The sequence below is a fragment of the Cucurbitaria berberidis genome, assembly GCF_010015615.1.
Source record: "Cucurbitaria berberidis CBS 394.84 unplaced genomic scaffold K460scaffold_2, whole genome shotgun sequence".
NCBI lineage: Eukaryota > Fungi > Ascomycota > Dothideomycetes > Pleosporales > Cucurbitariaceae > Cucurbitaria > Cucurbitaria berberidis.
The window spans coordinates 4,800,922-4,820,772 of record NW_024468936.1 but is presented as its reverse complement, the minus strand read 5'-3'; the positions used below and the strand labels follow the sequence as shown (position 1 = coordinate 4,820,772).

Below are 19,851 nucleotides of genomic sequence, written 5' to 3'. Positions count from 1 at the left end.
TTACATGATTCAACCTTGCTTCATTTCAACCTTCCTGGATGCAGTGCTGGATTTCAATATCTTTTTTTTCATTCGCAGTGGAAAGCTCACGCCGAAGAACGACAGAATTCAACCAAAGCCCATTGCATGCATTAGGACAAGGTTGGAACATCTCTCTAGGAGTAGCGATGTATATGAGTCAGACCACATAAAAGTCCCCCATAAGCTGCGTTTCTAGTCAGCTATCGCCCGTATGACTCTTATTACACCGCGCAACACCACATGCGCGACGAATCTCTGCCTGAATTCTACACTAGGTAATGAAATATGAGTATGCAGCTTGTAACTTACACTGGCTTGCTGTAGTTTTTGTGTGAGACACCTATCTGACTCAAGTCGCATGTACAGCTCAAAAGGCAACGGGCAGAATCTAGGCAATCCTTCGGACCCATAGGTGAGATGGAGGCGGTGTGTTGTGTTTAGCTCCGTTGCAGGGACTGGGCAATCTTTCCGACATCACGGCCTGGTTCTTGCAGCGAAGCATCCCGAAAAGTATTCACACCCGGAAGTTTTGAGGGTGTCTAATATCGCATCGACGTTGGAATAAAGTTAGGATGAGTGGCAACATCAAATTAGCGTTAGCTTAAATTTTTGAGGTCCTTCGTGTTGGTGCCTCAGGCAGTAGGCACTAACCTCGCAAAGATGAGGTACCTTGAACCCGCGGACATTGCAATGCAGGAGGTAAGCCTTCCGATGCTAGGGTCCTTCACTTAGTTCGACGACGGGGGCCATTAGATAGTGTAGAACCAATTGTTGATATTCAGCTGAGCGTGCCCCGATCTGGCGGTAATTGGGTGCCTAAAGTCCTTACAAGTTGACGCTACCATCACACCATTGCCTGTTAGTAAGATTTTGAGCCTCATTATCGTGTATCAGCTTATTCCACAGTCCTATCAAGGCTTATACATTGCAAAGACTCGTTGTCCTCATTCTCACCCGCATGAGGCTGGATAGTGGCGGGAATTGGAGTTACGCCTGTTCCATCACGTACGCCGATACTTCTCGGAGGAGCAAATATGAACTCTACGAAAAAAAGTGCTAATAAGCTCCATGCAACTTCGTGCGAAAATGTCTCTCTAGATAGTATGTTACGATCGTATTATCATGTTGCTCTCGATTTGCCGAAACCTATTTGCCTTATCTTCTGCGCGATTTGCCTTCTTTTCAGGCAAATACGCCGCGTCGGTTAAAGCAGCGCCTCATAGTACAGGTGACACCGGGTTCGCACCAATCAACTAGTATGCATCCCGCGAGAACTGTATCAGAGCTCATCATTGGTCAAATAGAATATGTTCGAAGCTGTGATTGCATTCCATTATGATTGGAATGTCATCGGCCGGTACACAAATCGCAATCCCACCAATGAACGCATTTTTCTCGCCTTAATCTTGGATTGGTGATGCGGCTGAATATTGAACCCCACGAGCGATGTCATTCAACGCACCCCGATGCCCGCATGAGCCGTCACTGGACTTTCGATACCTTATCAAGAGAGAGAAATCTTCTCTATAGAACTTGGTGGCTAGAGATCGAGATTCAAAACGTGGCACATTTATTTCATATTCTTCTGCATGTTCCAGCCAAACAAGTACATGTGAAAAGAATAAGAATCGCTATTTCCGCATTATGACCTTTACGGTTCAGGTCAATTCAAAAACAGCTCTAGTAGTTGTGAGCCTTGATATACCCTGCTCGGTATTAGTGTGTCTTTCGTGGAGACATGTGACGGTGATATGTGCCCTGGTCAGCATGGCTTGTTTGAGGATGTAAATATAAGTCAACTCGAGCGGCGCAAATAAACTACTCGATCTGCTCGACAATTTGCCCAAAAGTAAGTACACCGATATCAAACAGCGATGAACAAATTAGGTGGAACTGGTATGAAAACAGGGAGATAGTCGAACATGCGATAGTATACTGCTAAACGAACGATGAACGCAGAAGTAAAATGGTGCATCATTATTATGTCCAAAAAGCAGAGGAAGGAACATTAGTTGTCTGGAACGCACATCTCCTGTATGTTTGGAGTACGTAGTAACGTGCAAAGATATGAACCGAAACGATATGATGTAAAGGTAGAAATCGGGAAGTCTGCGTATGGTGCAGGGCTTTCCAAGAAGTCATTGGCCTCGCATAGCCCTGTCGAAGTAGGTGCTAATCAGATAACGGTGGCCCTCCATCACCATACCTATGTCGAGTACCTTGACGTTGTGTTCGACCGCGTAAGCTTTGCCGTAGTTCACTCGACTCTCCACGTCGAGGGTCTCTCCTGCCGTTGACTCGACACGAATCGAGTATTTCGTAAGGTTTTCTCCGGATATCAATCCAGGTGGATCTTTAGAAGTATGTATTACACCATGGTCGTTCATTACTAAGCCAGGCTTAGTGGCACCGCGGCCCTTGTAAGTTTGGATTGGGCTAACCTCAATGAGCATGCCGTCCAATATTTTCTTAACATATCTGGATGTTCGAGGAGACTTACATGCACTGGCTAAAAGTCCCCTTGTTACGAACGACGACAAAGCGTCGTATCTCACTAAACGCTTGCTCGCCACACCACACCATACTGAAGTGTGTAGAGTTTCGTGTTCGTCCAGGATTGGCCTGACCTGCAGGCTCTGTCCAGAGCATTTTGAACACCTGATAAAATATTAGTAAGAAGAAACGTAGATCATTTTTGTAACCTAACCTATTTCAAACGAATCAGATGGACTTACACGACCTGGGATGAAGAAGTACGGATGATGTGGCCTTGCAACTCTTCGATAACCTAGAGCCATTATTTCATGAGCTTTGAAATCTCTACGGTGAGACTTACGAGTGTCTAGCTGTTCCAAATCATTCTGATCAGTACTTGTTTGAATGAATCGTCGGTCTTTGTAGCCTATGTCGGCCTGTACATCCAGTGGGAGAGAGGCTATGGTGGGTCTGAAGGTTTGAGCATTCACTGGAAGGGTATACGGGTTGACAAGTTGGTATCCTAGGGAAGGCTCGTAACTTGTGTTCCTATATGGGCTGCATTGTGTTGAGCCATAGACAACCGTATTTGCGTACTGCTGAGTATGGCTGGTGTTGGAGGCCGGCCGCGGGACCAGTGTGTTCGATGACTTGTATGGAGCCTCATGGGGGGAATCGATCCTTGGCTCCTCTTTTTCGTCTTCTTCTACCTTGTTTCCATCCTCGGCATTGCTCTCATCGTCCTCAACTCGTATGACCTCGGTAGGTTTAGGGTTCAAGGTATATATCTCGCTGGGGTATGAACCTCCAGGTATGGATCGATTTGTCGGCACGACAACCGATGGCTGTTGGGAGTATCGTGGCGTGCTACTGGTTGGAGCAGTAACTGTTGCATCAATTGACGAAGGTGCTACTGGAGCTGCAGGAGCTACTGGCCCTGACCAAAAGGTGTTAATTATTGCGCCATCGTCCGTAATTTGATACGAATAATGGCGTCCATGAGGGGGCGACCATGTCCAAGGCGTGTAATTCGGCGGCATCTCTACATGCTGGCGACGCTCCGATCGTGCAAGGAGAACATAGGGCCATGGCTGGGTTTAATAGCTGGTGAGGGGTAATGGGGCTTGCCGGGCAAGGAAGAGCCTCGATGCCAGCAGTGTGTTCCATTCTAGACTCGTGATTGCTCTGTGGCAGAAATGCAAGCAATGAGCCAATACATAGTGTTAGACCGATAAGGTGGCCGGGAGTGCGTGCGAAGTGGGGCGGTCTAAGTTTGGTAAGATAATGGCTGCAGCAGCCCTGGCCGGCGCATCGCCTGGCCCAAGCGCGTCGCAACCTCAGCTTCATTACGCCCTCTTCCATTGTATGATTCGCGAAACATTCAAGAACGGGCTGTACACAGTCTTCATTTAGGACACCACTTCTTATCTGTTGCCTACATTTTCTGCGCGTCTCTCATCTGGTGAGACTAAACACGAACGACCCACGCAGCCAAGATGGCGACACCTCCAGTTCCAGCCGAGAAGCCCACGGTAGCTACTTGTCGAGGTCAGCACACTCCGCACATTCTAACATGCCTAGGCGCACTCTATGATGGACGGAATCATTCACAATCTGATCAGAAAACAAAACGACCAAATTCAACAGGCTCAGAAGAAGCGTTCTTGCAAACAGAACCTAAGTTCAGCGAAGCTTGATAACACCGTTTTACCTAGCGATAAATCGCCCGAACAACCTATGGTGAAACACCTGCCACCGCAATCGCCGCCGAAGGGAATTCTCAAGCGGCCAACCGTGCATTTCCCAGACGTGGGGTTGCCAGACGATGTAGAATTTACACGTCGCCTCTCATCACCAATGTTTTCCCAGGGAGCTAAGGGGCACAGTAACAATCATGAGAATCTATCTGTGGCCCCCACCCTACCATGTCATCCGCCTCCGCCGTTACCATCACTCCCGGCTCCTCCACCTCCTCCCCCAGCTGACGCTCCACAACCACCGACTTTGTTCAATAGATCAATCGAGGCAAATGAGTATCTAAACGCGGCGGCCTACAAGATATACACCCAGTTCATTGATGACTTGTCGGATTTTGTTGAGCAACAGGCCGAAGTGACCTGCATGCGTCTTCAGGTTCAGGAGAGGCGTACAGAGCTCAGAAGGCTACGAGAGTGTGTGTCACAGTGTGACATAATGCTTGTCAACCACATACGTACGCGCATGGTGGGTGGCATACCTTCCGATGATAGAGAACTGATAGCCCTCTTCGACTCGGCACAAAGTGCAAGAGATTTGGTTGGGCCAAAAGAATCAGAGTATGAGCCCATGGAGGTCGCGTTGGGTGCAGAGGAATATAAGTTGCAAGATAAATACTCCATGATTGAGAAAAAATTCGAACACTTTTTTACGCTTAATGCTACATCGACTACCAAACAAAGCATACCCTCCGATATTGAATACGAGGCTTCAACAATACCATCAGCATCCGGAGTTCAGAACGAGCGGGCAGGTCTAGAGCCAAGATATAAGGGAACTCTCTATGGTGCGCTGATTGGAGAGCAAGTCAGCGTTGGACAAATACCTTTGAAAACAGTAGGTGGATACACGGAGACGTTATTGAGCCCGGAAATATTGGGGAAGATGAGGCAAAATCAATCTTCAGATACAGCTGAATATTCTAAAAAGTTTCGAAGTAGTACCAGTATGGATGAAAAAGGTGAAGATGAGCTACTGGAAGACCTATTGGGTATAACTGGGGCTAAAGAGCATGACATCAGATACTCCCCAAAATCTGAGTCACCGGATCGAAGAATGTCTCAAAGCCTCAAAGGGGTCGCCTCACACAGCCTCTTCGAGGCTATCGATGAACCAATACCGCTTTCGGAGGGCCTTCCTCTAGATCTTGGACTACAAGAGGGCGACTCTCTACTCGTCCTGGATGAGCAATGCAAGATACAATCGATATTCAGCGACTACCTCGTGAGCTTCGAAAGCACGCCTGATCGTGTTAATCGTTGGTTATTGCATCAGCTTCGCATATCTCCACGGGAGATTTATGCACTCAGAAGACAAGTAATTGATTGTACACCAAACATTGCGCATTGGGCTACCCTTGCACTAAGCGAATGGCCCAACGATCTACTCGGCCAAGGTCAATCATACCACCAAGGTTCGATCGAGAATGAAGGCGATACTCCAGCCCCGGCCCCATACTTAAGCCACATAGGTGCGGAACTACCACCAGATACAATATTATTCGGGGGAAGGCTCATTAAAGGGTCAAGTGACACGCGGATGGCTTCTGCACCGACTCTGAGCGATCTTCCCAGTAGCCAGCAGGAATTGGGGGCATCAAATCCGCTTTCCTGATTATGTCGATGGAACAGCCAAATGCTCTGCGTTGCATATTGCATGGAGATCTCCCATTAGTGTCCTGTACATATTCCTTGTATGCGAGAAAAACTACGCCCTGTTTCACGGCACCTTAATCGACGTCGTAAACTCTGGATTAGAACTTTAAAGCTATTGGCTATCGGCTCGCGCCATGTGCAAGCCACACCCTGATCGATTGGAGTTGCATCAAAATGCATGCACGCTGTATGCAAGCTGCTAGCCTTTCTGCGGACTTGATTGTCAGGTGCACTGCTGCGTTTCGAGCTGAACTGTACCAATCGAACATCAAATCACGGAGCCGCATGTGCTATCCGGCCGCGCTTTTACGTTTTTCTATCGCCTACGCAGCTGCTTATTCTCAACGAAGAGTTGGGTCTTGCCACAGTTGGTTCACCGGAACTTGGCACTACTTCAGCGTGCCCCTCACTTTGGATTGTCGATGACCCGGTGTCACAACCGCAACATCTTGAAGATACGGAATATGTCTCTATACATACCTTGGACATGGTCTATACCACATCAAAAGCACTACTCATATCTATTGGGATCTGATGGCAGAATTGTCGACACGTTGTGGTCCAGTGAATTGAACTCATCTGCCCCTAGGTATTGATATTTCAATGTGCAACTTTGCGTATGGTTCATAGGAAAGTTCTTCTAATGTTTTCTCCAGCGGAGAGCCTTCTCTCGCCGGCGAAGTAACCAAAACTACACGTCTCCCGCCGGTCGCGCCACCGCCTCCCTATCCTGCCCAATCACAGCAGGCCTCGCAAACTAAGCCGTCATTGACATCAAGTACAACAATCACGTCGACCACAGAGCCTGCGAAGGTACCTCTAGGCAACTTTATCCGGGGAACCTACATAGTTATGGATGGTCGGCCAGACGCCCACTACGAGACATTCGATTCATGTAAGTGCCGATTATTTCATAAGTGAACATTTATTTCGGCTTACCAAATCAGCATTTTATGCCAGGGACCATAGCTTTTTCGAAGAGGGCAAGGTGAGTAATTTCATGCCCAGCTGTAACTTCAAACACTTACAGCAGCACAGATATTTGCTATCATCCTTACAGAGCCAGATGATCAACTAGACGAAAGAAGCTCCGTGATTGACTACGGTAATCAGCAGTATGCCAAGATACGCCGACTCATCGTTGTTCAGAGGAAGAGAAAATGTTTCTTCGCCATGTCTGTTCTAACCGCCTCTCTGGATTGGAATGTCTGCTAAATTTTGATAGTCCAATTCGTACATATGGTAAAGAAGGGACCGCTAAACCCGGTGTTATTCCTCAAGATCACTCGATCGCGTACCAATACGGTAGTTTTCCACAACGTGTAAGTGGAGAAGAACAGCTATCGAACGATGCAATCTGTCTTGTCATGAACAACGGCGAATCCCTTGATGTCGCGTCACGAATCAACTTTGGTACCCATTACCCAGTGGAGTATAATGTGAAAGTCAAGGATCTTGGCTATGTAGACCCTAAAATGCTTCCAAAGCTCCTGAATTACTGGCGCTGGGAAAAGGAACGGGATATGGAAAAGGGAGAGGACTCGTTCATCACAGAGAGCTACTATGACTAGAAAGAGGAGAAAAGGGGGGTGGATCTTGCTTGTTTACTTCGGCCCAATCGTAACCTTCGTAACACGGCGGCGTTATTACATATACCTGTTCGTTGAGTCTTAGGCAAGAACACTAAACAGTCATAAATGGTTCAACGACTAGTGGACGTTTGTAGCCTTTTGTTTACTTGACAAGAAATATTAATTCTGTGTGCACACTCGGAATGTAAGTCACAGTACACTGGAAACAAACAAATCGTTGAGATGTTGGTTCATTGAATCTCAAATAAGATAAATATGCAGATATAGCCTCCCCGGTGAGACCATACGGCCTATTAAGGTATGAGCTAATTTTCTGTTGGCGAGTTTATGACTTTCCAAAGAGATTATGAAACATCTAAGAACCATCCAGTTATCCTCCCCTCCCTAATTGGTGAGCTCCTCCTCCTCCTCCTCCTCCTCAGAGAACACCATCTCTAGCGTAACTTCATCAAGCGATCGATAACCTGCCGTCACAACACGCTGCGTCTCAGGTAGGCTCCACACCCAGGCACGTAACGTGTTCCATTCCTCTAGCATATGAGCCGGAATAAACCGTTCGCCATGGGTGTAATATGCGTCTAGCCACGCATATCGATGATCAGATTCGGCAGACCCCCGAAAAACCTGGCTGATATGATCCAGGGAGTTAGCGTTATCATTGAGAGTGAGGAATTTCTCTCGCTCTTGCACGATCTCTTGGAGCAAATGATACATCGTTGGGACCACTTCATGCATCAGATGATGGTAGCGCTGTACTACTGTACCGTGAAGGCTACTGTGCATTGCATCCGAACGAAGATCAGAGGCCCGCTGGATGAGTGCGCTTAATGGAGCAAATATAGCTTGGTATTCCTCAATGCGACAGGTTTCGAAGGCCGCCTTGAGACGCATCAGGCTCTCCGGAGAAACATCGCGTAGCTGTCGTCGTGCACCAGCGTAGGTGAGATGGTAGGTTATGGCAGCTTGGCGGTACCCGTTCTCACACTTGTCAGTCACCGCCAGGAGTATGTCAGCGACCTTTTCGGTCTCTTTCATGTATTGGCGGACTTCGTTCATGACTAGTTCGTCGCCCCTCGAACAGAAGTCATCACAAGCTTGGCACATGTTGATCGTGTTTGTCGTTAGAGTAGACGTGCGGTAGTGTTTGCTCAAGTATGGAGAATTCGGTCTTTCTAGGAGGGATTGCAACTTATGGGAAAGCGACAGTAGCTATTCGACAGAGCATAGTAAATGTACACTAACACTGTGTCATTACAGGTCACACGGGAGATATAACTCAGCTAATCTAAGTTCTTACACAATGTCCTTGACCCTGTCACCTATCACTCCACCTGTGAATTTCATATTTGACTAGACCCTGAACTCGGCTACTGAGATTTGGCGGATCACAAAGATAATGTCGGGATCGAAATCTACATAACTTCAATGTGTTGACGAGTCCTCTGCTCGGCTACGTGACTCCAACATTGTACTCCAGTACTTCCCGGTTCCAACGCCAGTAGCCAGTACACGCCCCACGTAATACTCAGTGTATGCCGCTGCCCTCACAGTTCCACTGTCGATCTCCCAGAATGTCTGGATCCACCGCCTGAACACGCTACCTTCCAGGCTATGTTTCGCTGCCAATACGTCGCAACAATCTAGAGGGGATCGCTCCGCAACCAAAGCGACTGTATTCTCAACCCAGTGCAGTCCAACCCGCAGGATATTCAGTGGCTTAATGAGCATAGCAAATGAGAGATCGAGCCTTCGGTTCATAGCACAAAGGAAGTCCAAGTCCCCGAATCCGGGTCGATAGTTATCGATCTCTGCAAGCGTCTCGGTAGCGATCTTGTTGATCTCCATCCATGGGGTGAAGTATGACTGCAATTTGCGCGGGCGGTCGGTTTCAAAGATCTGAGTCAGCCGGGTCAATACGGACTGATCGATTTTGGAGCCGTGAAGGAGAGTGGCGGAATGTCGGAGCGAGAATGGTATCTTATGGTACTTCAGACCTGTGGCGCGGAAGCGCAACTCATACTTGTCTAGTATGCCCAGCCATGCGAGTGCATAGGATCTAGCCCAATTCAGCCAGTCTTCGTACACCTCGGTGGTGATGCTCCGAGCGGTAGCGGCATCAGCCAACTCCAAGTGGTAGGCTGTGTCATCGTTCCACGCTTCGATTCGGCCCATCGCTTCTGGTTTGAGAAGAAATCCATATGATCTCCAGGGCGAGGCCTCAACGCTAATATCCTCTATGCTTGTAGTTTGTTTCAGGGCTCCAGGTAGGGTTTGTTGTGGTCTCGAGCTGATCGTCGGGTTCGATGGTGCAAGATTTTGCGACAGTGGCGACATGATACTTTGGTCGGTTGCTTCTAGCGTCAAGTTTTCCATCGCTAATATCAAAGAGCTTCTCCGATTCGGTGTCGAGGTTCGCCTACTGTATGAATAGTTAGCGTCTAGGTAGATGATTTTGTGTAGACAGATCCGAGCCTTACTGTAGCTGAGGGCTGGTCTTGGTTGAACAGCTGTTCGACCAACTCGAGTGTATGTACGGTCGTTGGGCTCAGTAGGTGGAGGGTAGTTCAGGTCTGTAGTCGTTAGTAGATTGGGAAATGCGCTAAAGTAGAAGAGAGGCGTCGCATTATTGGCGCAGCCGCAGTGAAATATGTACTTAGTGAAAGCATCGCTGGAAAACCACTTTCTGGTGGTAACCAAAGAAGCGAAAGTAGTTAGTGCGGCAATCCTAATGCCATATTCCGAAATGTTTTCACAGCAGACCTTTTGAAGCCTATGAGTAGCAGATTAAGGGAAGTGCAATCCTCTATAAGCGATTCTTTCAAAACTAGAGGTCCTGAGGCAACATTTGCAGAACCACAGCCTCCTGGGGTCACGGCACCGAGACCTGTTCGAGGCATTAGGGCTAGTCATCAATCCATTGTAGAGTACAGAACTTGATCGCATACTCCAAGTAGTTCCGATACTAGCCCGCGTTTGCCTAGTTAATTATAACCACCTCCATCAATCTCAAGCCTTTCCGAGAAACATATTCTTGCGCTGAAGGCCCTCGTGCGAACGTACTGGGGAGCGTACGCCAAGTATGGTGCTGAAGTGTGTCTCATAGCATTTAGCCTTGGCTTTGATGTGATTAGCATGTATAGTTCTCAACTTATTAACACGTGCTGCATCGATTTCAGCGTCCTTTTGAAAAGGGCCGCAGATGTCTTTGTTTCCTTGCGCATCCCAGAACAAGTGATAAGGGAGCTCAGTGGAGCCAACGCCACCATCAAAGCCTGCGATGGGATTGAAAGCAGATGATTATTATCCGTTTCTGATTCTGCTCAGATGGCGGGTTTTCCGTCATTCGTAAGTCTCGGCCAAGCAGCTTTCAAGTCTGCGCCTGGAATGCGCTCCATCACGCGGCAAAGATGCTCAGAAGATGATAAAGATGATATGCGCCACATCGCGTAGAGGCGAGGCATTGTTGATGATACGTTTGGAATCGTTCAAGGAAAGCAAAGTTTGGCCCTCTATCTCCTCAACGCCTCGTCGATACCGGATGAAGTGTGTACCGACGGCTACGATGGGATAGTTGGACTCATACGTAGTGAGTGATTCCAGAAAGTCTCTTTCGCTGAGGAGGGTGCAGGAAGATGTGGTGGGGTGGAAAGAGTCCAGACTTCGGCCATGACTGGACGAAGGGTAGTGGTCTAGCGTAAAGTTTGTGCGCCCCGACACGAAGGCACGCAGCGCAAGCCCGGCGAGCGCTTGAATTCAAATAGAAGTTATATCTTTTAGACGTGATCAAGACGAATTATCGTTGTGAGATAATTCTCTAGATGCGAAAAGTGAGAGGCTTTGACAGGACAACCAGCTATTCTTGCCGAGGTCTGTCATAAGCGAGCTAAAATGACGCCTAAGGCACGACTTCCGCTCTACCAACATCTCGACGCATCCATCGATATCAAAGAGACGGCAATCATTGTGTCCAATCCATATTTATCTTGCATTCGTATTCTATTTTATAAACTGTCTGATAGGACACATCAAACACCTAATGTAGCAACGCCCATGCCATGTGCTCGCAAGATCCGCCAGGCCTCTATAATGAGTCGTGTAATTAGTCACCGCAGGCGCAGGTGATGGGATGAAATGAGGGCCATGCCACACCGTCTTCGGCGACCAGTTTTGCAATCGCTTCAAGGGTTTCAGATCGGAAACCCCAGCGTCATCGGGTTTTGGTCACACCATACTACCCTTGTTATTGATTATAGTTCAAGCTCATAGTCTAACAGTATTCTATACTTGCTCTACACGCCATTCAACAACTTATGTTGGAAGACCTATAGCATTCCCCTGCGCTATACCTGCTAACTCTGGCCTAATCAGCAAGCATGTTAGCAACTCAAGTTAACTACGGTTACCCTTTCTCTTCATAGATCAATCCTAAAAGTGTATGCGGTCATCTGAGAGAGACCCGTCAGCACAATGTGCCACTGTTAGACTATCTAACTCATTTGAAATCGACCCTCATAACAGCAAGCGGGACCCCGAAGGGCATCACGCTCATGTCATTGTCTAACAACCAACCTTTCCCGGCATTACCAACAAGATGCATTGCGCATGATTCGGAAAGCACCGAAGAACGCCCCGCTGACCTCCATTCTCCACCTAGCCAACGGAGCGCAGCACTAGTTAGGAAGGTATCAAAAGATGAAGCTTCTGGTGCTTCAAATAACACCAGGTTGACCAAGATCTAGAAGCATGCGATCGGTATACTGCAATGGAGCCCCACTTATGAACAATACCATCTGGCGCAGCAAACTGTTCGTTCCCAACTTGGCGAGAGTTGTCCGCGGCTTAGGTTTCTCACTTGAAGTCGCTCTTCACAACCGCTGGAGCCGATTGATATCCATTTTCAACATTTTCGAGCACTTTATGGCCGTCCGCAATACCTCTTCTATGATTCGTCCTGTCGCATGCTTGGACCGAAGACTCATGACATCCTTTCGCCATCAGCCGCATACCAAACCTATCCAATCCCGCCCCAGTTGCCACCTGCAACCAGGGCGAATCTTTAAATATTCACCACGAGCGTAGCACGCGTGGTTCTCTCAAACCTGGGGTATTTCCGAATGGTGGTGTTGCGTTCCTCCTCGTGATTGGCTGTGGGATTTAACTGCCGATCATTAATTTAACGCTGGCCGGTGCCGATCCCGCAACCGGTTTCTACCCCTAGCAAACCGTCGCATGTGTGACATCAGATGCACCCTGCATTCACCGATTCCAAGGCGTTGACGCGCGTTGGAAATTTTCTTAGCTGCATATAAAACGCCGTTGACAATTTCATTGCTGGACGCATTTCGCAATCGGCGGTACTTTCGACTTTTCAATATCTCGCCCAAAATTTTCGCCGTCGAGAAATATCGTTCTCGTAGTATACACCCACGCCAACCATTTTTTGCATACATACACTTTTGCAGAGGTTCAGCACCCCACTATGAAATCCTTCAAGAAACTAGTAAACAAAGGCCGCGAGAGCTTCCAGAATCGCAATGCCGGGGAGAAGGACCCAACCAATACGCCGGCCAATGCCAATGTTGACAACGAGAAGCGCGTAGCTGCTCCACAAGCCAACGATGGACAACAGCAAGTACTCGCCGAAGCTGCGCCTGGTACACTACATGTTGCCCTGCAGAACAAGTCCAGCTCCAGCAATGTTTACGCATACATCACGGGCCTCGCTCTCGAGCATAACAACTCGCCTATATTCGTGCAGTCCGACGGTCGAAGCATTTACTTTCCTGTCGCGCCGAAAGAGATTCTACAACCCCTCCAAGCCGACGTTGCGATACCCCTCGGCGCGCCAGGCAACACCGTGAACGTCAATATTCCGAAGATTGCTGGTGGCCGCATATGGTTCAGCATCGACGGCAAACTCACGTTCTTGCTGAACCCTGGCCCTGCGGTTGTCGAGCCAAGTGTGACAAACCCTTCAGACAAAAACTTCAACATCGACTGGACGTTTTGCGAATTCACGTTCAACGATGCGCAACTCTTCGCTAACATCAGCTACGTCGACTTCATCAATATTCCCGTCTCACTGAGTCTCACCAACACGCAAGGGAACACGCAAAAAGTGCCTGGTATGGGTTCTGATGGCTTCCAGACAGTTGTCAAAGAATTGCGTGCACAAGCCCAGCGCGATGGCAAACCTTGGGATCGGCTGATCTACGAACTCAATGGCCGCCCGCTACGAGTGCTAAGTCCGAACAACCTCCTCGTCGGGAACGACAGCGTGTGGGGCAACTACTGGGATGGCTATACACAGGCGGTGTGGAATAAGTTCCGGAATGAAGATATGACAATCAACACTCAAGCTGCAGCCGGCAACGTCACAGGTCGTGTGCAGGGCAACGAATTGCAGCTCGGCGAAGCGGGTAGTTTCTCCGCGCCGTCTGCAAAGGACATCTTCAGCTGTAGCACTGGGCCATTTGCAACTGGATCAAACCCAGCACGCAACGCCGTAATTCCGAGACTGGCTGCTGCCTTCAACCGCAGCACATTGCTGACGTCGCCGGGCAACCAGTTTCCGAACGGTGGAAATCCGAGCACGTACTATAAGGAGGAGACCACAAACCACTACGCTCGCATAGTACACCAGGTACAACGAGATGGACGAGGCTATGCGTTCCCATATGACGACGTTGTTCCTGATGGCGGCAGCGATGTTGCCGGTACGCTGTTTGATGGCAGCCCTAAATTGTTCACCGTAGCTGTTGGCGGCAACTAAGGAGCTTGCGGTCTGATATCGAGATGCTTGATGTGACGTCGACTTCATTGTACACTTTTTTCTTCGCATGTTTATAAGCTTCTTGCTCATACTCGACATTGATAGATTGAACATGTAGATGACTTTGCCTGTGGTATATTTCTTTTGACTGACACATACACTCAATAAATATTGCAGATTAACAGAAACATGTTCCTCGGGTTATAGCAAGTACTGGAACTAACGTGTGAGCTGTGGGAAGAGTGCGAACTCAAAAATGAGGATTTGGACACTTGAATTTGTCTATTCTCTAAGCGTACACATCCAGCCAGATGACTCTCATGGAAATGATAGTTCCAGACTGCTCGGATTCTCTGTAGCGAAAACAATCTGACTGTTCATTTTTTTCCTATTCTTCCCCAAGGTACCAAACCACCACGTCCAGACCGACATCCCTGAACGAAAATTCCACTACCCATGACAACCACTTTTCTAGCCTGGTTTGCGTATAGCCTAAATAACTACCCCCTACCCTCCACACAGGTATCCTTGTCCGTCTCAGATCAGTGTGCAGCACGACGGTCTTCAGATTCGGAAAGCCTTCTACATTTGAAATGAGAAAGTCCCAAAATTCCAGTACTCTTTCCGACACGCGGAATATCTCGAGTCTCTCAAGCTGTGGGGGTAGCTGAGTGATGGGAGGCATCCCGGGCTCGTCAGCATATTCGAGATGGGTATTGTCATCGAGGAGAGCGTCCTCGCTTATACTAAGCTCTTGCAACTTCGTGAAGTGATTGAGTCGCTGTATTGGAAGAATCTGACCGTCATCAGGTAGCGTGTGAATAGTGAGGGCTCGGAGCGTCTGTGTGAAAACGGCTAGCGTCTTACCGAGCTCGTTGCAGTCCGTGACGCTGGACATATCTCCAGCATCCTCGCTATTCTCAAAGAAGATCTCAAGATTGGTGATACCGGGTAATCTTCTCAGCAACTCTGGAAACCCATGGACTGGCTGTGAATGGTTTTGTGGACGATTTTGCGGAGTTAGCCATGTTGTTTTGACTGTTAGGCTCAAAGCCGTAAGCTTCGGGAGCGATAATGGAAGAAGCTCCACAACCGACTCAATCTCAAGAAGACCCGCCCCTCGGTCGCTGAGGGCTCGAATGCCTTCAGGATGCAGGTAGAGTTGACTCAGTTGAGGCAAAGTCATCCAATGAGACTCAATGGTAGGAGCCCATAATCGCAATGTTTCGACTTTTTTTAGCCCTGGAATATTCCGCAGCTGCTGAGGATCAAATTCCGTGCCAAATAGTCGTTGTATCGGATTACTAGCCAATATCGGCATCTCACCGTTCTGATCGTAAGCAATCATTGTCATGTTCAATGATGTCAGATTGGGTAGCATCGTAAGGAGTATGCCTGCCAATGCAGCTTCGCTGACCTTGATTATGACAGCAGGCACCAACCCTAAGCCAGTGAATATCTCCGCAGGGACTATGAGCTTCAGCCGTGCATCATGTGGGACCATAGAAAGATGGCGGACTCTGCGGCAGAGATGTGGTCGTGTTTTCATAGTGTAATAGAAACTGCGGATGTCGGAGTGTACTTTCGCATTTTCGGTGATGTTCTCTTGGAGGCTGACATCAACGTACAAAACGTCCTGCGCAATTGAGCATAACTGCTTTGACACAAGGGACAGAGCGAGGAGTGCTTCAATGTCTAAATGTCTTGCGATATGAATTTGGAGTTCGCTAGTGATTGTTGTTAGCGAAGCCATGGTTATCTGCTTGACAGGATGGAAGGCGGCTACTTCTTATATATGCATGACTCTTGTTTGCCTCTATCGATCACACTGGAAATTGTAGCAAGCACAGGTGAAAGGCAATTGCATTTTCGAGCTAGCACATCCTGAATGGCAAACGGGAGTTTCCCAATGCTAAAAACTAGACCTTTCAAGGCAGAATATGTCAGTCCGGTGATATACAAAAGTACTGTTAAGGCGGAACGTTGGAGTGATGATTTTTGTGACAACTAAGTATAATTTTTCCAGCGTCCAAATACTACAATCTACTAAAAGCCCCAGGAGTACCTCGACTGTTGCACCGTCGGATTCTTACACTTGTTACACCTAAACGTTGCGGGGTAATCAAATGTCACCGGGTCCGTCTTGAACTCGACGAGAAGACCACAAAAAACGCAAGGCCAGCACCCAAACCCTGCCATACATTGTCTAACCTTTTCGCTGGAACATACGGTCGTCAGTATAGAAGTCTGTGGTACCCTTGCCATGCTCACTGGGCATGCATACATATAGACATTCAAACTTTCGCCACCGCAAGTGAGTCCTTGCCTGAGTTGCAGATGCTGTCTTGTGAGATGTCCCTTTAGGGTGACGGGAACGACGCTCTTGGATTCACGGAACCACTTTTGGAGAGCTTGATCGAATGAAGGACTCATTATGGATGTTACGATGTATTAGTATGTAGTTGGCTTTAAGATAAGAAATGTGTGCACTTCTGATGGCGTGATTCTAGATATTGTGGAGTGGAGTGGCTTCATACTGTCGTGTGAGCTGAACCTACGTTGCGTCAGAAATGTGAGTTCAGTAGCTCACGGTCAGTTGTAGAGTAAGTATATTTGACTCTGCGCCATTTTGGGATTCGCAAGTCAAAATGATGAGTAACATGATGCAGTGCGCACGCGATAAGAAAAACAATCGGTGGAGCGCCTTTACGCCCAATGCTGCGCACATGCTCCAAGCATCGTCAATTGAATGGAAGCAGCCATCTCGCAGAAAGTCGCAACTCTGATTCACGAGGTTTAGGAGTGCTGCAAGTGTGTTTCCTTGATATTCGCCCTTGGTTGATCACAAAGGAGGCAATTGGCATTTGAAGGTTTCCAAGGGGCAGTACAAGCGTATTGTCTTGCTCAAACAGCAGTCCATTCAACATCGATACCAAATCTCCGTCCCACTCCCAACGCAGTACAATACATATTTTCAGTTCACATCATAGCCTGATTTGAGCGGCGTGCAGTAGAGATACCGTGACTAAAAATGACATACGCACGCTCGCTCTTTTTTGGAAAAGTTCACGGCTCAGTATAGAGCTGCTGACGCGCCTTCACATGCTCCATTTGAGACACGCGACAGTTGGCGGACTAAGGAGCTAGCAACACGTGTTTTTCCCCGGTTGTGCACGCGGTGTGCAGAATTTAGCAAGTGTCGGAAGTCGCACGACGTAACGACTATCCACAGGACTGGGTGGGTGCCTAGGTTAAGAACTGATTGTTGAGATGCTCTATGGTTGTGTGATATATTATTCGTTGTTGATATTGTAAGCAAGCTGGTCAGGAAGTGGCGAGGTTGCATTGCCGACATCATTTGACTTGGAGAGCCAAGTTTCGAAATGGAAATAATGCGTTCTATTGGTCTGCATGTAAAACAGTATATAGAATGACAGAGCCCTCGGCGGTCGTTACACATGGCATCTGGGATGGTCAAACCCTAGTGACGTGAAGGTAGTTCCTGGTGGCCTGCCGCAGCATCGCATAATGCTTCTCATGCTAACCGAGCTTCATCCGCTGATGCAGATTTCCGCAGCTCTGTCTCAAATATCTCCGGTCCATAATTCGCGTCGAAGCGAATGACCTTTTTATTGTAATCCATGAACACGCATACGCTTTCGTCGTGGTAATCTTCGAGTAGTGGTACGTATAGTGCGTCGGATACATTTCCACGGCAGGATGTGATACAACCGAGTCCACGCTCCTCGGTAAGGCGTCGAAGTTGAATATGGATTCCGCCTATGGGGTTGATACTTGAAAGCTTCGAAGATTGGCCATCTGCTAAACCGTTGTTCCAAACGTATATAGTGAAGGAGGGGAGGTTTTCGAGAAGTAATTCGAGGAGTACATCAACGGCTAGAAAGGCTTGCTGGGTACGTGGGATTAGGAAGCTATAGGGAATTCCAATGCAGATCTGAGCTGCATCCCCCAAATGAATAGCCGACGGCATGCGCAGAGGCTGGTTGTTTGAAGGCCACTTTTGCTGAATGCGGACCAGGAACTGGTTGATGATCTTCAAGGCTTCGGAACCGAACTCTTCGTAGATCAATCGGCAGGAGAGGAGGATACCGTGATACTCGTAGAGCTTTCGAGGGACTGGGATATTGACTGGGTCGAGGATGTGGCGGTATACTTGAAGACGGAGCTCTGGGGGTAGCTTTAGGAAGGCCATGGTCAACTGCGTAGCTAAAGTGGTGTCTGCGGTGGAACTCGTACTGCGAGTCGCGGAGAGTGGAGGAAGTCATCAAGAAGGCCAGTTTGATGCAGATTTTTAATGGGGACCGTGTGCGGAAATTAGCTCAGTGACGAAGAATGAAAGAGACAATTCACTGCAGGCGTTTGCTGTCCGAACGCGTTGATTGGTGGTGGTTACCCGTAGCGCTAGAGTCATAATGAGGGCCTTCAATTCCGAACGGTCACGATGAACAATATCTCGTAGCTTCCTGAATGCGATAGCCAAGGTCATCAAAGGCGGAGTTCATAATGGAAATTACGCAGCGACCAGAACCTGTGAAGACGCCACTCGACAGACAGCATCTTTCTCCTTATTCCCACATCTTAGATTCTCTAGTTCTACTCGAATCGGGCGATTGGGAAACCCAGCAGCCTCTCTCTGTGGTCCTCAAACGTGCGCAACGGTTTTGACTCCATGTCTTTGGCATATCCTCTTCCCAGGTTGCTCACTGACCAGGTTAGAGAATTGGAAAGAGATCGCCAGATATGTGAGTTTACAGGTAGTTCAGCTGTGTAGAAACGCATCCCAGGAGGTGGTCAGTGTGAGCCTGGTGGCTAAAGACCCCCAGCGCGTCGCGTTGGGGAGGCTCATTGCTCCCTCTTACCACAAAATCCGAGGCGCGGCATTGATCATGACAGCTACGTCTCGATCTTCTGAGAGACATGAATGGGTATAGGGTCATCGGCTTTGGTGTCGATACTTCAACGGACACAGGTGTGCACCTTTTAGGTTTTCCTCTGCTCTTGCGATGCCGCGCGGGTGCATTACCTCAAGAAGGTCAGGCGCGCTACAGGCCGCAACATGCCAATAATAACCATTTTCGAAAGGAATGACGCGACAATTATCGATTCACGTCTTTTCTCGTGCAGCGCATAATCTAGCTGTTGACTACTACAGATTCGAGTTCACAATGTCGATACTCGGGCAATGATATCCCGCGAGGGGTCGATCGGCGGCACACCCCGCATCCTTACCCACGGACATATATTTTAGCGTCCTCATCTAATATCCCGGTAAGTTTATCTGCTTATGAAACAAATTTGTTTCTGGTTCGATTTTTAGTTGCTCCTGAACGGTATTATACCTCCATTAGTGCCGGTTCCGCTGATTCATAGGCCCGGATGATCGAGATTCTCATTCGTGGATCTCATACCGGCCTTTTACATGCTTGTTGAAACTTTACAACAAAATCCAGGGTTGCGCTCGCGCAATACCGAGGTAGGACAGCCGATGAACCGCGGCAGCCGATGAACCACTTTTTACTAGTAAAAAAGCTAAAAATCTAATTTTTATTTATTTAATAAC

The 19,851-nt window shown here is 48.2% G+C and overlaps 8 protein-coding genes across 8 annotated transcripts; 3 read left to right on the top strand and 5 right to left on the bottom strand.

Annotated features, from left to right (window-relative positions):
• Window positions 1–2,159: 2,159 nt before the first annotated feature.
• Window positions 2,160–2,670, bottom strand: K460DRAFT_276589 (uncharacterized protein; the record flags this gene model as incomplete). The annotated part of the gene is made up of 2 exons (XM_040928125.1): window positions 2,160–2,457; window positions 2,522–2,670. 2 exons carry the CDS (start codon window positions 2,668–2,670, stop codon window positions 2,160–2,162), a joined length of 447 nt encoding a protein of 148 aa, XP_040791284.1.
• Window positions 2,553–3,646, bottom strand: K460DRAFT_80172 (uncharacterized protein). Its single transcript, XM_040938700.1, has 2 exons — window positions 2,858–3,646; window positions 2,553–2,809 (listed from the first exon to the last, which is right to left on the bottom strand). Exons 1-2 carry the CDS (start codon window positions 3,534–3,536, stop codon window positions 2,724–2,726), a joined length of 765 nt encoding a protein of 254 aa, XP_040791283.1. The 5' UTR covers window positions 3,537–3,646; the 3' UTR covers window positions 2,553–2,723.
• Window positions 3,647–3,992: 346 nt separating this feature from the next.
• K460DRAFT_353664 (uncharacterized protein) lies at window positions 3,993–5,865 on the top strand (the record flags this gene model as incomplete). Its single annotated transcript, XM_040931730.1, has 2 exons — window positions 3,993–4,028; window positions 4,078–5,865. The coding sequence occupies 2 exons, from the start codon at window positions 3,993–3,995 to the stop codon at window positions 5,863–5,865; spliced, it is 1,824 nt and encodes a 607-aa protein (XP_040791282.1).
• Window positions 5,866–6,370: 505 nt separating this feature from the next.
• Window positions 6,371–7,477, top strand: K460DRAFT_403990 (uncharacterized protein; the record flags this gene model as incomplete). Its single annotated transcript, XM_040936684.1, has 5 exons — window positions 6,371–6,495; window positions 6,563–6,801; window positions 6,854–6,894; window positions 6,945–7,081; window positions 7,132–7,477. 5 exons carry the CDS (start codon window positions 6,371–6,373, stop codon window positions 7,475–7,477), a joined length of 888 nt encoding a protein of 295 aa, XP_040791281.1.
• A 405-nt stretch (window positions 7,478–7,882) lies between these two features.
• Window positions 7,883–9,670, bottom strand: K460DRAFT_275350 (uncharacterized protein; the record flags this gene model as incomplete). The annotated part of the gene is made up of 2 exons (XM_040928035.1): window positions 7,883–8,393; window positions 8,934–9,670. The coding sequence occupies 2 exons, from the start codon at window positions 9,668–9,670 to the stop codon at window positions 7,883–7,885; spliced, it is 1,248 nt and encodes a 415-aa protein (XP_040791280.1).
• Window positions 9,671–12,736: 3,066 nt separating this feature from the next.
• K460DRAFT_364706 (glycoside hydrolase family 64 protein) lies at window positions 12,737–14,425 on the top strand. Its single transcript, XM_040933047.1, has one exon. The coding sequence runs from the start codon at window positions 12,978–12,980 to the stop codon at window positions 14,268–14,270; it is 1,293 nt and encodes a 430-aa protein (XP_040791279.1). The 5' UTR covers window positions 12,737–12,977; the 3' UTR covers window positions 14,271–14,425.
• Window positions 14,426–14,658: 233 nt separating this feature from the next.
• Window positions 14,659–16,023, bottom strand: K460DRAFT_403986 (uncharacterized protein; the record flags this gene model as incomplete). Its single annotated transcript, XM_040936683.1, has 1 exon — window positions 14,659–16,023. One exon carries the CDS (start codon window positions 16,021–16,023, stop codon window positions 14,659–14,661), a length of 1,365 nt encoding a protein of 454 aa, XP_040791278.1.
• A 1,782-nt stretch (window positions 16,024–17,805) lies between these two features.
• Window positions 17,806–18,483, bottom strand: K460DRAFT_403985 (uncharacterized protein; the record flags this gene model as incomplete). Its single annotated transcript, XM_040936682.1, has 1 exon — window positions 17,806–18,483. The coding sequence occupies one exon, from the start codon at window positions 18,481–18,483 to the stop codon at window positions 17,806–17,808; it is 678 nt and encodes a 225-aa protein (XP_040791277.1).
• Between the last annotated feature and the right edge of the window lie 1,368 nt (window positions 18,484–19,851).

Bases quoted from the DNA above. Each gene is read 5' to 3' on its own strand.
- K460DRAFT_364706 (XM_040933047.1), top strand. From the start codon at position 12,978: ATGAAATCCTTCAAGAAACTAGTAAACAAAGGCCGCGAGAGCTTCCAG.
- K460DRAFT_80172 (XM_040938700.1), bottom strand. From the start codon at position 3,536: ATGCCGCCGAATTACACGCCTTGGACATGGTCGCCCCCTCATGGACGC. The intron at 2,810-2,857 runs GTAAGTCTCACC...TAATGGCTCTAG, and splicing joins TTTGGAACAGCTAGACACTC to GTTATCGAAGAGTTGCAAGG.